The sequence below is a fragment of the Sus scrofa genome, chromosome 14 (assembly GCF_054392235.1).
Source record: "Sus scrofa isolate SSC_HxYL_T2T_F1_AM1 chromosome 14, Sscrofa_HxYL_maternal_Yorkshire_Landrace_v2.0, whole genome shotgun sequence".
In the NCBI taxonomy this organism is placed as follows: Eukaryota; Metazoa; Chordata; class Mammalia; order Artiodactyla; family Suidae; genus Sus; species Sus scrofa.
The window spans coordinates 128,875,188-128,890,322 of NC_139396.1; the positions used below are offsets into that span (position 1 = coordinate 128,875,188).

Consider the following 15,135-nt stretch of genomic DNA (forward strand, 5'->3'; position numbering starts at 1 on the left):
TTTCAATCACCTGGGGTGTTTACCTGGGCTCTACCCCAGACCTGTTAAAACAGAATGTTTCTGATAGGGCACTGGAACAAGGGCAAGAGCAAAGAACACCACAGTTTAGTCTTCATCACAGGGCCAAGGTCCCTTCCAAAGAGATTAGAGTAGACCGAGCTGACTGTTCACTTTATGAGTCAGAGAGTCACAAGTTATTAGCAGGGACTGTTATAAAAAAGCTTTAGATTTCAGGCTCCCAGTTGTCTAAGTAAGAAGAGAGGGCATCATGGATGGGGCTGTGGTCCTGGTGCTCTGTCTCTCCTGTCTGCTTCTCCTCTCACTCTGGAAACAGAACTCTGGGAAGGGGAAGCTCCCGCCTGGCCCAACTCCTCTCCCAATTCTTGGAAATATCCTACAGTTAGATGTTAAGGACATCAGCAAATCCTTAAGCAACGTAAGTATGTTTTACATCCCTTTGGATTGCATAAGGTAAGTCAACAACTACTTTTAAATAAAATATATTTATTAACATAAGTTATATTAAAATAAGTCTTTTTTTTGTTTGTTTTTGTATTTTTAGGGCTGCACCATTGGCACATGGAGGTTCCCAGGCTAAGGGTCTAATCAGAGTTGTAGCCACAGGCCTACACCACAGCCACAGCAGCAACCTATCTGAGCTACATCCATGACCTACAACACAGCTCACAGCAATGCCAGATCCTTAACACACTGAACAAGGCCAGGGATCAAACCTGAAACCCCATGGTTTGTAGTTGGATATATTTCCACTGTGCCATGATGGGAACTCCTGAAATGTGTCATTTTAAAACAAAGCTCCCTGTAGCAGAACTAATTTTGGTCTGCTATTGTCAGGAAGAGTGGAATAACATGGCAGAATCAAAATAATAAATAACATGAGAAAAGACAAATGTTTCTTCCCTCTTTTTTCTTTTTGCATTTTGGGGCTGGACCTGTGGCATATGATATAGAAGTTCCCAGGCTAGGGGTTGAATAGGAACTGCTGCTGCTGGCCTACACCACAGCCACAGCAATGTGGGATCTGAGCCAGGTCTGCAAAATACACAATAGCTCACAGAAATACCAGATCCTCAACCCACTGAGACAGGCCAAGGATCGAACCAGCATTCTTATGGACACTAGTTGGGTTTGTAACCCGCTGAGCCACAATGGGAACTCCAGGTCTTTGTATGGTAGAATCAAAATTATAATGTGATAAAAGACAGGTGTTCCTTCCCTTCTTTCTTTCATCACCATTAGCTGAAGGTAAATGGCAAGGGAAGTGTTTTGTGATTAGAGATTTCATTCAAGAAATCATCTACCCTATAAACTGTGTGTTTTGTTCCAAACAGACATGAAAATTGGACTTCTGTGAGGAGGCATTTTTTTGCCTGATGTTAAGGAAAGATCATGGGATCAGGACAAGTACGAGCAAATGAAAGAAAAAAGTAATCAGCCAGGGCTAGCTGGATGGTAACAAAATCCTTTTGGATTCTGCACAAAGCTACTGTGTGTGGCCAAGAATGCAAGAAATTGTTCTTCCATGAGATGCTGCATGACCTGGCACTGCCTCTGTGATGCTTGCATTATGTTTTAGTAAGACCAGTGGATCTCAAACTGGGCAGGGCATGTGAATCAACTGGGGTGGTTTTTAAAAATACAGATTTCTAGCTCTTATCATTACTGAGTCAGAATCCCTGTGGGATGAGCTTTCGAGTGGTCCTGAAACAGTCAGTATCCAAGGTAGTCATGGGAACAGATAAATTGCTCAAGCATCAGAGGTCAGCGACACAGTGTTGAAACTTGGTATTTCTATTTATTACCTGTGAGACAGTGGAAATAAATAGGAAATTCTTTGAACCTTAATCTCTTCACCCATAAGCCAGAGTAAAGAAACTTAGCTCAAAGTAGTGATATGATGATTAGTAATAATCTGAGTTCCAATTGCCCAGGCCATGGCCTGGGACCTCAGAGGTTATTATTAATCACCATCATATGTATCTTTTAAAAATCTTTTATTGAAGTATAGTTGATTTACAATATTGCCTTAATTTCAGGTGCACAGCATAGTGATTCAGTTATTTCCAGAGCAGATTATATTCCATTATAAATTGTTACAAGATATTTTTTAAATAAAAACAGGGTGAAGGCTTATTATTTAAAGAAAAATATCTGTATACACACGCATACTCCTAAAGGCCTTCAGGGGCTGAGAGAAAGGTTTAGAAGATATAGATATTTTACTACAATTCCACAGGTAGTTCTTACTACAAATTACAAGTTGTAAGAGAAATTATATATTGAAGATACCAAAAAATTTAAAATAATGACATGTATGAAGGGATATTGGCAGGAACAATATGGCTGTGTCTTTTATATTTAGCTACTGGTACTTATTTACTAAGAAACTAAAGTTTCAGCGCCTAATCTCAACATATACAGATTCAGGAGTTCCCATCATAGCTCAGTGGTAGTGAAACTGACTAGTATCCATGAGGACAAGGGTTTGATCCCTGTCCTTTCTCACTGTGTTAAGGATCTAGCATTGCCATGAGCTGTGGTGTAGGTTGTAGATATGGCTTGGATCTGGCATTGCTGTGGCTGTGGCGTAGGCTGGTGGCTATGGCTCCGATTTGACCCCTCGCCTGGGAACTTCCATATACTACCAGTGTGGCCCTAAAAGACAAAAAGACAGCAAAACAAAACAAAAAAGTCCAAAACATAAACAGATTCAGTCTGATATAATATGGTACTACTTTGAATCTGTTCGCAGTATCATCTTCATAGAATACACGCTTCCTGGAGTACCTGCTATGGCATAGTGGGTTAAGAACCCAGCTGCAGGAGCTCTGGTCACTGCAGAGGTTTGGGTTTGACCCCTGGCTTGGTGTGGGGGGTTAAGGATCCTCAGCTGAAGCATAGGTAGCAGCTCTGGCTTGGATTCATTCCCTGGCCTGGGAACATACATATGCCCCAGATACGGCCATACAATTAAATAAACAAATGAAAGAATATGTGCTACCAAAATGTTTGTTAGCACACATTAAAATCACTCTGCTTGAGTTCCCATCATGGCACAATGGAAACGAATCTGACTAAGAATCATGATGTTGCAGCTTCCATCTCTGGCCTCACTCAGTGGTTTAAGGATCCGGCATTGCCGTGAGCTGTGGTGTAGGTCACAGACTTGGCTCGGATCTGATATTATTGTGGTTGTGGCATAGGCTGGTGGCTACAGGTCTGATTACACCCCTGGCCTGGGAACCTCCCCACACCTCAGATGTGGCCCTAAAAAGACAGACAAAAAATAAAATAAAATAAATCACTCTTCCATCATCAAACATCAGTTTTGAATTTATAGCCATCCATGACTTACTTATTTCAGATAGATCATATAACTGCTATTCTATTCTAGCTTTTTGAATTTGTAATGGGAAAAAAGAAACATATAATGCACCTTTCTCCAGTGTATCAAACACATTTCAAACTGAAAATGTTGCCTGATATGGCAATGCACTTGATAGTACCACAAACCTTGTACAAAGAAAAACAGAGGCAAGAGAGGTATGGAAGGACAAAACCTTTTGTTGGTCCTCAAACTGAGTGAAGTTTTGAAATGTAGAGATGATCTCTGACATTATAATGGACACCTGTATGTTCTTACTATGTAAAGGAAGTTGCCGATATGAAGTGATATTACAGTGTGTCAACAAATAAATTCTTCCTAACTTTACAAGCATATGGAAGTTTCTAGGGGTCGAATCGGAGATGTAGCTGCCAGCCTACCCCACAGCCCCACCAATGCCAGTCAATATCTGTGACCTACACCACAGCTCAGGGCTAGAATCTGAATCTAAAGCAATGCTTTGCTGCCTGTCAGACTTTCTAGAACAAACCTCACTGTAAACCATTTTATGTGTGTGTTTGTGTTTCACATGATTCTCAGGGAAAAGACGGGTGTTATTATATCGATTTTTCAGATGTTGGAAACAGTTCTGGAGGAGAAACTTGCCCAATGAATATAGAGCTTTATTTAACTAAATTCTTTTTTTTGTTTTGTTTTAAGAGCCTCACCCACAGCAGCATGTGGAAGTTCCTAGGGTAGGGTTCGAACTGGAGTTACAGCCACAGCCACAGCAACATGGGATCTGAGGCGCATCTGCAAACTTCACCACAGCTCACAGGAATGCCAGATCACCCATCCAGTGAGCAAGGCTGGGGATCAAACCCGCATCCTCATGGATACTAGTGGGATTCATTTCCAATGTGCCACAACGAGAACTCCCAACTAAGTCTTGATTCTAAATCCTTTAAATTTGACCTGAAATTTTTTAGTCCTTTTATCTTTTGATACTCTCATATGATTATCTTCTATTTTATCTTGTTGGTTCCTTAACTTTTCAGTTTATCTCAAGTTGCAATCTGCTCAGGGACATAATTTGACACTTAAAGCTGAAAGTTCATTAATTTATAAAATGTTGCTATGTTTTTACTAAGTAAGAAAAAAAAGGGCTGTGAGTACTTTTAATTATTCAGAAACAAAGGCAAGGGACTGGAAAACTGATTAAGAAACTTCCTGAAAAGTCAAGTCAACTTAGGCATTTTTGTTCTTTTTTTGAAAAGAAACCATTTCTCCTGTAATTTCTAATGCCAACTATGGCTTCTTTTAACTTTTCTCCTTTTTAAAGGAGATCTGTATTACTTTCATAAACAAACAGCAAAAATCCAGTGAGATATACAGCTGTTATAAGGGTACCCCAAATTTCATTTTCTAATCCTTTAAAAAAATTTTTAATTAATTTTTTGTTGTTGTTTCCCCAAACACAATTTTTTTCCCACTGTATAGCATGGGGACCCAGTTACACATATATGAATACATAAATTTTTCTCCCATTGTCATGCTGTGTTATAAGTATCTAGACATAGTTCTCAGAGCCACACAGCAGGATCTCAATGTAAATCCATCTATGAACAATAGTTTGCATCTCTTCACCCCAAGCTCCCAATCCTTCCCATCTCTCCCTCTCCCCCCAGGCAACCACAAATCTATTCTCCAAGTCCATGATTTTCTTTTCTGTGGAAAGGTCCATTTGTGCTGGATATTAGATACCAGATATGTGTGATATCATATGGTATTTGTCTTTCTCTTTCTGACTGAATTCACTCAGCATGAGAGTCTCTAGTTCCATCCATGTTGATGCAAATGGCATCATGTCATTCTTTTTTATAGCTGAGTAGTATTCCATTGTGTATGTATACCACTCCTTCCTAATCCAATCATCTGTCAATGGACATTTGGGTTGTTACAAGCTCTTGGCTATTGTGAATAGAGCTGCAATGAACATGCGGGTGCATGTGTCTTTTTTAAGGAAAGTTTTGTCTGGATATATGCCCAAGAGTGAGCTTGCTGGGTCATATGGTACTTCTATGTATAGATTTCTAACGTACTTCCATACTGTTCTCCATAGTGGCTGTACAAGCTTACATTCCCACCAACAGTGCAGGAGGGTTCCCTTTTCTCTACACCCCTTCCAGCACTCGTTATTTGTGGACTTATTAATGTTTGCCATTCTGACTGGTGTGAAGTGCTACCTCATGGTAGTTTTGACTTGCATTTCTCTAACAATCAGGGATGTGGAGCATTATTTCTAGTGCTTGTTGGTCATCTTTATATCTTCCTTGGAGAAATGTCTCCAATATGTCCAGTGAGATATACACCTGTTATAAAAGTACCCCCAATTTCTTAGACTACCTTTTTTTCATTGTTCCTCCTCATCTCCAAAAGAGCAAGAAAGGCAGGATAGCAAAGACAACACTTAGTTTTTCATGAAGACTAATTATTGAAAGAGATTTACCCTGGAAATCATGCTTTCCTATGACAGTCCTTGATGTTTAAGTATCAGGAAATAAAATATCCCACTATTACACAAACATAAGCAGCCTATATAAATAATGAAATTACTCATGCTGTGAGGCCTAGAGTATATTCCATCCTCTGCTGTTTGATTTGCATAAGCAAATATATAATTTCATATGTCTTGAAAACAAATGATGTTAAGTCTGAGCCACCAGAAGAATTTTTCAACCAAGCTGAAGCCATTTTAGAAACTCCTTGTTCCTCTTTTAAGTCCATTCTTAAGAATATGTTGTCCAATAACTAAAGGACTCTGAGGAATTGTTACTTGTCTCTGATTTATACTGACTTTGCTTTCTGTCATCAATTGACACCCTGGGGAATGGCATTTGCTTTGCTGCATGCATCTAGGAAGCTTATTCCAGGGTCAAGAACTAATTCGGAAAATGAAGCTTATTTCAACAACTCTGTTAACTCTTGATCCGACATGAGCTCCAGGGCATCTGTGCTGCTATGATAAAGGGCTCATGTAGACATTTTAGCTGAGTCCAGTCCTTCTTGTCCATGAACAAGCTTTGTTACTTCTATAGCCAAGTCCTTTCTGAGGGCCCTGCTTTTCTGGCTCTTTGACATGCAACCGCATTAATGTCAGTTTCTGGAAGTAGCATAAAAGTGAAGAGCTTCAGGTACCTTTCTACCAAATTATCCTGCTGTCTCAAAACATGGATACAATTCAAATGAGGATGTCTTATCTCTGTGTAGCCAAACAGTAGTAACAGCTGACATTCCCAGTATTGCTTCAGTTGTATTCATAATCAGAGGTAAAGAGAGAGTCTAAAACTGTCTTCTCCTGTCAACTTGTGGATGAACTCGGATCCAGACATGATATTACCCAGGTGATTAGATCCACCCAGTTGGGCCTGGCATCCATAACCCTGGAAAAGGTAACAGACATCATAGGCTTGGAGCATATGATGGTGTAAAAACTTGGCCAAACTCATTCCTCCTGGGTCTTAAGTTGAGTCATCCCACTCTGCACCTCAGCAGTGAGCCCATGAAGAAGTGGCCACCCACCACTGCTAGCAAGCCCCCAGGTGCTGCTTCTGGTACTAGGCCAAAAGGTCCAGCACCTTGAAGCTACCCCAGGTACATCTGTTAAGTGAAGAGCTCCCAGCACCTACCCGCCATGGTCTGGAGCCCTAGGCGCAGGCCCGTGCCTTGCTTTGCATGCCCTCTGCGTGCAGAGCCCTCCCCCATGCATGCTGGGTGGTACTGATGCTCTCTTCCTCCAAAGGCACAGTGGCACCTCCCACTAGCATGATGACCTTGTGGTTTGCTTCTGGAAGGGAAACAGGGCCAAGGGCGCCAGCTGGTCGATTGTGTGAAGCAAGATGGTGTCAAAGCCTCTGGGGAATGTAGCCCGCCACGCCCTGGTCAGAGAGCCCTGGTGCTCTGTCTTGGCACCCCTCTTGGGGGAAGAACTCCTTGAGCAGACCCCAAGTGGCCTGCACTGCCAGCAACCCCTGAACGGTGGAGTGGTGTAGAGTCTTGACTCGCATGGGATAGCAAACCACCACACAGGGAAATGCACTCCAGTGTGGGTGCCAGCATCTCAGTGGAGGTCCGTTACAAGATAGTGAATATAAGAATCTGTGCTATGAAGTAAATCCTTGTTCCTTACCTTTTACATGTAGTAGTTTGCATCTGTTAATCCCATACCTCTAATTTGTCCCCCACCCTGCTTTGATAAAGATAAATTTTTTGCGAGTCTGTTTCTTTTTCTTTTCTTCTTCTTGTTTGTTCGTTTGTCTGTTTGTTTTTGGCTCTGCGCACTGCTTGGGGAAGTTTCCAGACCAGGGATGGAACTGTGCCTCAGCAGTGACTCAAGCTGCTGCAGTGACAACACTGGATCCGGATCCTAACCCATTGTGCCACAAGAGAGCTCTTTTTAATTTAATTTTCATTCATGTCATATTTTAGATTCCACATATAAGTGATGTCATAGTGGTATTTGTCTTTCTGTCTAACTTACTTGGTATGAAAATCTCTGGGTCCATCCATGTTGCTGCAAAGGGCATTATTTCATTCTTTTTATTGCTCATTAACAATCCATTGTACACATGTACCACGTGTTCTTCACTCACTCATTTGTTGATGGACATTTGGGTTGTTTCCATGTCTTGTTTATTGTAAGTAGCACTGCTGTAACCATAGAGATGCATGAATCTTATTTTTGTAGGACCACACCTGTGGCATATGGAAATTCCTGGATTAGGGTCTGAATTGGAGCTTCAGTTGCCAGCCTGTGCCACAGCCACAACAATGCCAAATCTGAGCTGCATCTGTGGCCTGTGCTGCAGTTTGTGGCAATGCCGCTCCTTCACCCACTGAGTGAGGTATCAAATCCACATCCTCATGAACAACATATCAGGTTCTTAACCCACTGAACCCCAACAGGAACTCCATATCTTTTCACCTGAGAGTTTTCTCCTGATATATGCCTAGGAATGGGTCTGCTGCACCGTATCATATCATGGCACCTCTATTTTTATGTTTTTGAGGAACCTCCATACTGTTTTCTATAGCAGCTGCACTAATTTACATTCCCTCCAACAGTGCAGAGGGTTCTCTTTTCCACACCCGCACTCCAGTGTTTGTTACTTGAAGACTTTTTTATTTTTTTAGCTGTGCCACAGCATACATGAATTCCTGGGCCAGGGATTGAACCCTTGCTATAGCAGTGACCCAGGCCACAGCAGTGACAATGCCATTTCCTTAACTGCTAGACCACCAGGGAACTCCCTGTAGACTTTTTATTGATGACCGTTCTGATCAGTGTGATGTGGTACCTCACTGTAGTTTTGACTTCCTTTTCTATAATAATATGCCTAAGCCAGTTGTCTGTTGATGGGGACTTGGGTTGCTTCCATGCTGTGGCTGTTGGAAATAGTGGTGCTATTAGCACTGGGGTGCAGGTAACTTTTCGAATTACAGTTTTTGTTTTTTTCTGGATATGTACCCTGGAGTGGAATGGCCAGATCATATGGTAGTTCTATTTTTAGTTTTTAAAGGCATCTCTATACAGCTTTGTATAGTGGCTGTAGAAATTCACATTCTCATCAACAGTGTGGAAGGGTCCCCTTTCCTCCATACCCTCTCCAGCATTTATTGTTTGTAGCCTTTTTGTTGATAGCCATTCTGACTAGTGTTAGGGGGTATCTCATAGTGGCTTTGATTTGCGTTACTCTAATAGCAATGTTGAGCATCTTTTCTTGTGCCTGTTGGCCACCTGTATGTCTTCTTTGAAAAAAATGTATGTTGAGGTCTTCTGCTTTATTATGTTGAGGTATGTTCCCTCTCTAGCCACTTTGGTCAGAGTTTTTTTTTTATTTAATCATGAATGGGTGTTGATTATCACCATACTTACATATAACATCGAGAAATGCTTGAAGATATGTATGGTGGAATAAAACAATACAATGTTGATCGCAATCTTAACCATGAGTGAAATAGATGAAATTGTGACTTCTTTTGCTAATATTTGCATTTTCTTTCCATTTCCCAGCTCTCAAAAGTCTATGGCCCTGTATTCACCGTGTATTTTGGCTTGAAGCCTGCTGTTGTGTTGCATGGCTATGGAGCAATAAAAGAAGCCCTAATTGATAGGGGAGAGGAATTTTCTGGAAGGAACCATCTCCCAATGGCTGAGAGAGTTAATAAAGGGCATGGTAGGTGTGCATATTCAGCATTAGTAATGGGGGTGGGGAGGTTGAAAAATTTTGAAGAGTTCCCTAGAAGAGCTTGGTCCATCTGTGAGGAGGCCAAGTGTCACCTCTGTCCTCCCTGCCTGGGACCTCCCTCCTAGTTTCTGCTTCTCCTCCTGGTAGGAATCATCTTCAGCAATGGAAAGAGATGGAAGGAGACCCGGCGCTTCTCCCTCATGACCCTGCGGAATTTTGGGATGGGGAAGAGAAGCATTGAGGAACGCGTTCAAGAGGAAGCCCGCTGCCTTGTGGAGGAGTTGAGAAAAACCAATGGTGGGTGAGGCTGTGATCTGTAAGTCTGACCTTAACAGACTGCTCTCTCCCTCCTGGGATGTCCTTGGAGACTTCTCTGGGCAGCCACATCTTCCTATGGGCTGTGGTTGTTGGCCCTTGTGTGGAGGAGGAGGGTGTGAAACAGAGCCAAGGGAGCTTTTGTGTATCTGCGCTTCTTGTGTTTGTACCCTTATGATGGTGCACACAGTGTGGATTAAAAGGTCATTTAATCCTATTCTGTTTTGAGCTCTCTGTTTTCAATCATTATATCATGAAGGAAGAAGGTTTTAAGTGTTTTTTTGTTTGTTTGTTTGTTTGTTTGTTTTAGTATTAGAGGACAGTGTTTTTCCCATGGTGTAAATGTGGGTTATCTATTCCAGAACATGTCACCAGGGAATACTTGTCAAGTGGACAGGGTGGGAATGCCCTCACCATGCCCTTATGGAGTGTGAAACAAATGACATGTGCTTTAACTTAATTGGCCTCTGTTTGGTCAGACTCACTTACATGTCTGAAGGTTTTTTCTGAGACCCATTGCCTGCTGTTCTGGCTAGTAATTATTATTTTTTATGGTTTTATTTGCTTAGGCATCCATTAGGGCAGATCTCTTCAGTTGTGATTTCCACGTAAACAGCTATTTTTAAATTATCAGCTTGAGTTATTTAATGTTGCTCCCTATGTACAGCATTGTCTTATTTATTTTTAAGACATGGATGCAATAGCATAATCCTGAACATTACACAAATACCAGGTCATATAATAATTTAACTAGATTTTGACTATTATTAGTAATTCATGACCCTGCCTTCCCTATTAGTTGTTTCTTTTTCCAGTGTTTGTGTATATGTGTGTGTGTGTGTGTGTGTGTGTGTGAGAGAGTGTTTAGGGCCACAGTGCAGCATCTGGAAGTTCCCAGGCCAGGGGTCAAATTGGAGCTACAGCTGTGGGCCTTCACCACAGCCACAGCAATGCCAGATCTGAGCCATGTCTCAAACTACTGCAGCTCATAGCAATGCTGGATCCTTCACCCAGTAAGTGGGCCAAAGATTGAACCCACATCCTCATGGATACTAGTTGCGTTCATTTTCTGCTGAACCACAATGGGAACTCACTGTTTTCAGCATTCTTTATCTACCCCTCGATTGGTATATTAATAACTTTTTTTCTTTTTACTTTTTAGGGCCACACATGCTGGATATGGAGGTTCACAGGCTGGGAGTCGAATCAGAATTATAGATGCCAGCCTACACCACAGCCACAGCAATGCCAGATCTGAGCCACATCTTTGACCTACACCACAGCTCATGGCAATGCCAGATCCTCAACCCACTGACCAAGGCCAGGAATTGAACCCACATCCTCATGGATATTAGTCAGGTTCATTACCTGCTGAGCCACAAAGGGATCTCCTAATGATAATGGTTTTTATTGTCTCTGTTTTATGGTATTTTGACATCTTTGGGGCCTTGCAGAACCAGGGAGCAAATCTCTCCCCCAGGGTTAGTTAATTCTGACATAGAGCTAAACATCTTGTCTATACCATGGCTTTGATTTTTCAATCAACCCATCCAAAGTCCATACCCCCTTCCTCCCCTCCTCCCACCTTCTTTGTGAAACCATTACACACCAAACCAATATTCTGCCTGCCCTACATCAACCCAGGGACCACCAGGGTCCTATATCCTAGAGCCCTGTGAAATTAACCAAACTACCAATTCTAAACTTAGCCAGCCAATCCACTCTTCTTAGTTCATGTAGTCCATGAAAACCCCAGTAAAGGCTCTGGCCTGTGCTCTCTGCTTGTTTCTTCTGCCTCCTGGTCAACCTTGGTGCTTCCACCTGTGGCCCTGTGTGATGTGCCCCCTCCTCTTGGGAAGTATGGGTAACATACTTTTCATTGGCAGTCATTTCCTGATGTTGGCTTCAAATCTGAACAAAAATAACCCCCCAAGGACATTTTAACACAATTGGATTGGGGGTTAGAATGTTCATGGCAATTTTTTCACCCCCTAGTGGCAGCTGTACTGACCTATGAAGTGCTTGTCATGATGAGTCTGATTTTCAGTCTAGATTCTAAATTACCTGCTTCTTAATCCTCTCTCTCCAATGAAGTGAAAGGAAAGATAAACATCACATTTTAGCTGTCCCACACACTGAAAGAAATCTCACAGCCTTCCCAAATTATCTCCTACTTTCTAAAAGAAGTTTTTCTGGAAGCTTAGTGACTTGACATGTTTCAGCTGAAAAGGAGCTTGGCATGGACCAGTTAACTAAGTAGGATTCCTATTGTTAAAATCACTATCATTTCTTCTCAGCACTTTGATACAAGTCATGCTTAATTGCATTATGATGTGATTTTTTTCACGTATAAAATTTATAAGGAGTTCCCGATCTGGTGGAGTGGATTAAAAATCCAACTTGAGTGGCTTGGGTTGCTGTGGAGGTGCTGGTTTGTTCCCAGCCCATGAACTTCCATATGCTGCCAGTGTGGCCATTAAAAGAGAATTGATCATTTATTTGACTATAGCAGTTTCATTTAAGTATTGGCCAATAAAAAAGAAAGCTACTTTTCCTCTGCTTTAATTTTTTTCTCTGTAAAGTGGTAGAATTGATCTATATTCAAAAGTTAAGGTGTTGTAAAACTGAGATTCTTAGTACTGTTTCGTTTATAGAAAATTTAAAAAATGGTAATATCTGTAAGATATATTGGAATAAACCATAGGGAATCTGGGGGCAATGTTCTGTAGCTTGGTGTATATTAAGTAATTATGATGTTACAAATAAAATGTATTACGGAAGATATTCAGAAAAAAAAGTACATATGTGCTATCATTTTCATTGATAATGAAAATTGATAATATCATTAACATTGATAATGGGTCTTCTTCTACTAGATCCACTCCTTATACATTAAAAGTCTGTGAATTTGCTTATAGTCCACATATCATCAAATAAAATGCTTTTCTCCCCCCCCCCAAAAAAAAACAAAAACAAAAGTTAAGGTAAGGTGTTCTGTTGGTGGCTATATCTAACAATATCCTAGAATTCCATCAGAGGGAAGAATCTGTCCAAATAAGTGAAATGTGAGGCCTGGTTGGTGGTGAAGATCCCTGTTTCTTAAAGCAGGACATTGCTTTCCCACCCCACCCCACCCCGTATTGCAATAAAGAAACAAAAGGACTCCAGTTATCAATTTAACCTTCCCTGTTTTCCCTGTGACTTAAGTCTGAAGTGAAGACTTCTTATTTACTTTTGTTTTAGGCAAACAAATATTTGTAATCCATTATTTTTTTGGGGGGGGGCCACACCTGTGACATATGGAAGTTCCTAGCTGCTGGCCTCTACCACAGCCACAGCAACACCAGATCCAAGCCATGTCTGCGACCTACACCACAGCTCATGGCAACACCACATCTCACAGGAATACTGCATCCTTAATCACTGAGCAGGGCTGGGATCAAACCTACAACCTCATGGTTCCTAGTCAGATTCGTTTCCGCTGTGCCACAAGGGGAACTTCAGCAAACAAATCTTAAAATTTGCATTTGTGTTAGTTTTTCTTCTCATAACAACATGGCTTTTTCTTGTTTTCATTGTTCTTTTAGGTACTTGAAGCTTTTCTTTTCTTGACCTTATCAGATGTTCCTTCAACTATTCATTACATATAAAAGGTTTCCAGATCCTAATTATTTCTTCCTTCCTATATCAATGCTTAATTTTCTATGTGCTTACCAAACAGATATGATTCTCCACTGATAGATAACCTGAATTATTGTTTTAAAAACTGAATCTTACTTTTTTTTTCTCTTCAAAAGAGCCAGCTCCTTGGGTCAAGGCAGTGATGTACACAGAGTATCTGGAGGATAATTATTAAACAAACTAGGATGGTATGGTCAATTCATGTTTAAGGGAAAAGTGATGCATTGATTTTAAGGATGCTGAAATTTTTGCTGATGAGGGAATTTCTAGGTAGACATTACTTTAGAGATTACTTTAGAGATACCTATTATCCACAAAGAAGTTTATATATATATATTTTTTTAATGGTGTTTAAAATCTTTTTAAATCTTTAGCTTCACCCTGTGATCCCACTTTCCTCCTGGGCTGTGCTCCCTGCAATGTGATCTGCTCCATCATTTTCCACAATCGTTTTGATTATACAGATCCAAATTTTCTTACCTTGTTGGAAAAATTAAATGAAAACTTCAGGATTCTGAGCTCCCCGTGGATCCAGGTGAAGTCAACATTCTCTTTTCCCGAATTGTTTGTGCTCTTCTCTTTGACAAGTCCAAAATTCCATCTGGACCATGTTTGGAAGTGAACGTTTGGAAATGAGTTATTTTGTGTAATACAATGTGGTAACTCTGGGAATCAAATTCTCCCCTTTCTGTGTGTGTTTTGACTTGCTATAGGTTTTCCTTTTTCTTGCTGCTTTATGTAGGCTATAACTTCTATTTTTTTGACTGTGTCTGCAGCATACAAAAGTTACAGGGCCAAGGATCAAACCCCAGCCACAGCAGTAACAGCACCAAATCCTTAACTGCTGGGCTACCAGAGAACTTCCTATTCATTGGCTGACTACTCTAAACTATTTTGGCAAAGTCTCATTCTCCCTCTCTCTCTTTTTTTTTTTTTTTTTTTTGTCGTGTGTGGTCTCCGAAATCTCTGTTCCTTTAGCTTATGTCCAGCTAGCATCTGGATAGAGACATCATTAAATGTGAGGAGCAAAAAAAAAAAAAAAAAAAAAAAAGGCAGATGAAGAGAGAGAGAGATGGAGATGGAGAGAGTGGCGAGAGAGATAGAAAGGAGGAAGGACAGAAGGAAAAAGATAAAGGAAGAGAGGAAGAAAGGAAGTTCTCTTTGTGGCTTAGTGATAAGGAAACCAATTGCTATCCATGAGGATGTGGATTCCATCCCTGGTCTCACTCAGTGAGTTAAGGTTCTGGTATTGCCTGGAGCTGTGCTGGAAGGTCTTAGTTGCTGCTCAGATCTCCTGTGGCTGTGGCCAGCGGCTGCAGCTCTGATTCAACCCTTGGCCAGAGAGCTTCCATATGCCACAGGTGTGACCCTTAAAAACAAACAAACCCAAAAAAAAGCCAAACAAAAAAAGGAAAATGAAAGGAATAAAGGGAAGAAGAGAAAGCAAGAGAAAGGAAGGAAGGAAGAGAAGGAAGGAGGGAAGGAGGGAGGAAATAACTCTTCCAGATGAGCTCTGTGCTGGGGCACTTATTGTGGCCTCAGCCA

At 41.1% G+C, this 15,135-nt stretch overlaps 1 protein-coding gene and 1 pseudogene across 1 annotated transcript in view; one reads left to right on the forward strand and one right to left on the reverse strand.

Annotated features, from left to right (window-relative positions):
* The first annotated feature begins 240 nt into the window (after positions 1–240).
* CYP2C301 (cytochrome P450 family 2 subfamily C member 301) overlaps positions 241–15,135 on the forward strand; it is a 38,650-nt gene continuing 23,755 nt past the window's right edge. Inside the window, exons 1-4 of the mRNA XM_013983597.3 lie at positions 241–436; positions 9,420–9,582; positions 9,742–9,891; positions 13,965–14,125. Coding sequence (XP_013839051.3) covers positions 269–436; positions 9,420–9,582; positions 9,742–9,891; positions 13,965–14,125 — 642 coding nt within the window. The 5' untranslated portion in view covers positions 241–268. The remainder of the gene's footprint in view (positions 437–9,419; positions 9,583–9,741; positions 9,892–13,964; positions 14,126–15,135) is intronic.
* Positions 6,102–7,915, reverse strand: LOC102163501 (tyrosine--tRNA ligase, mitochondrial pseudogene; annotated as a pseudogene).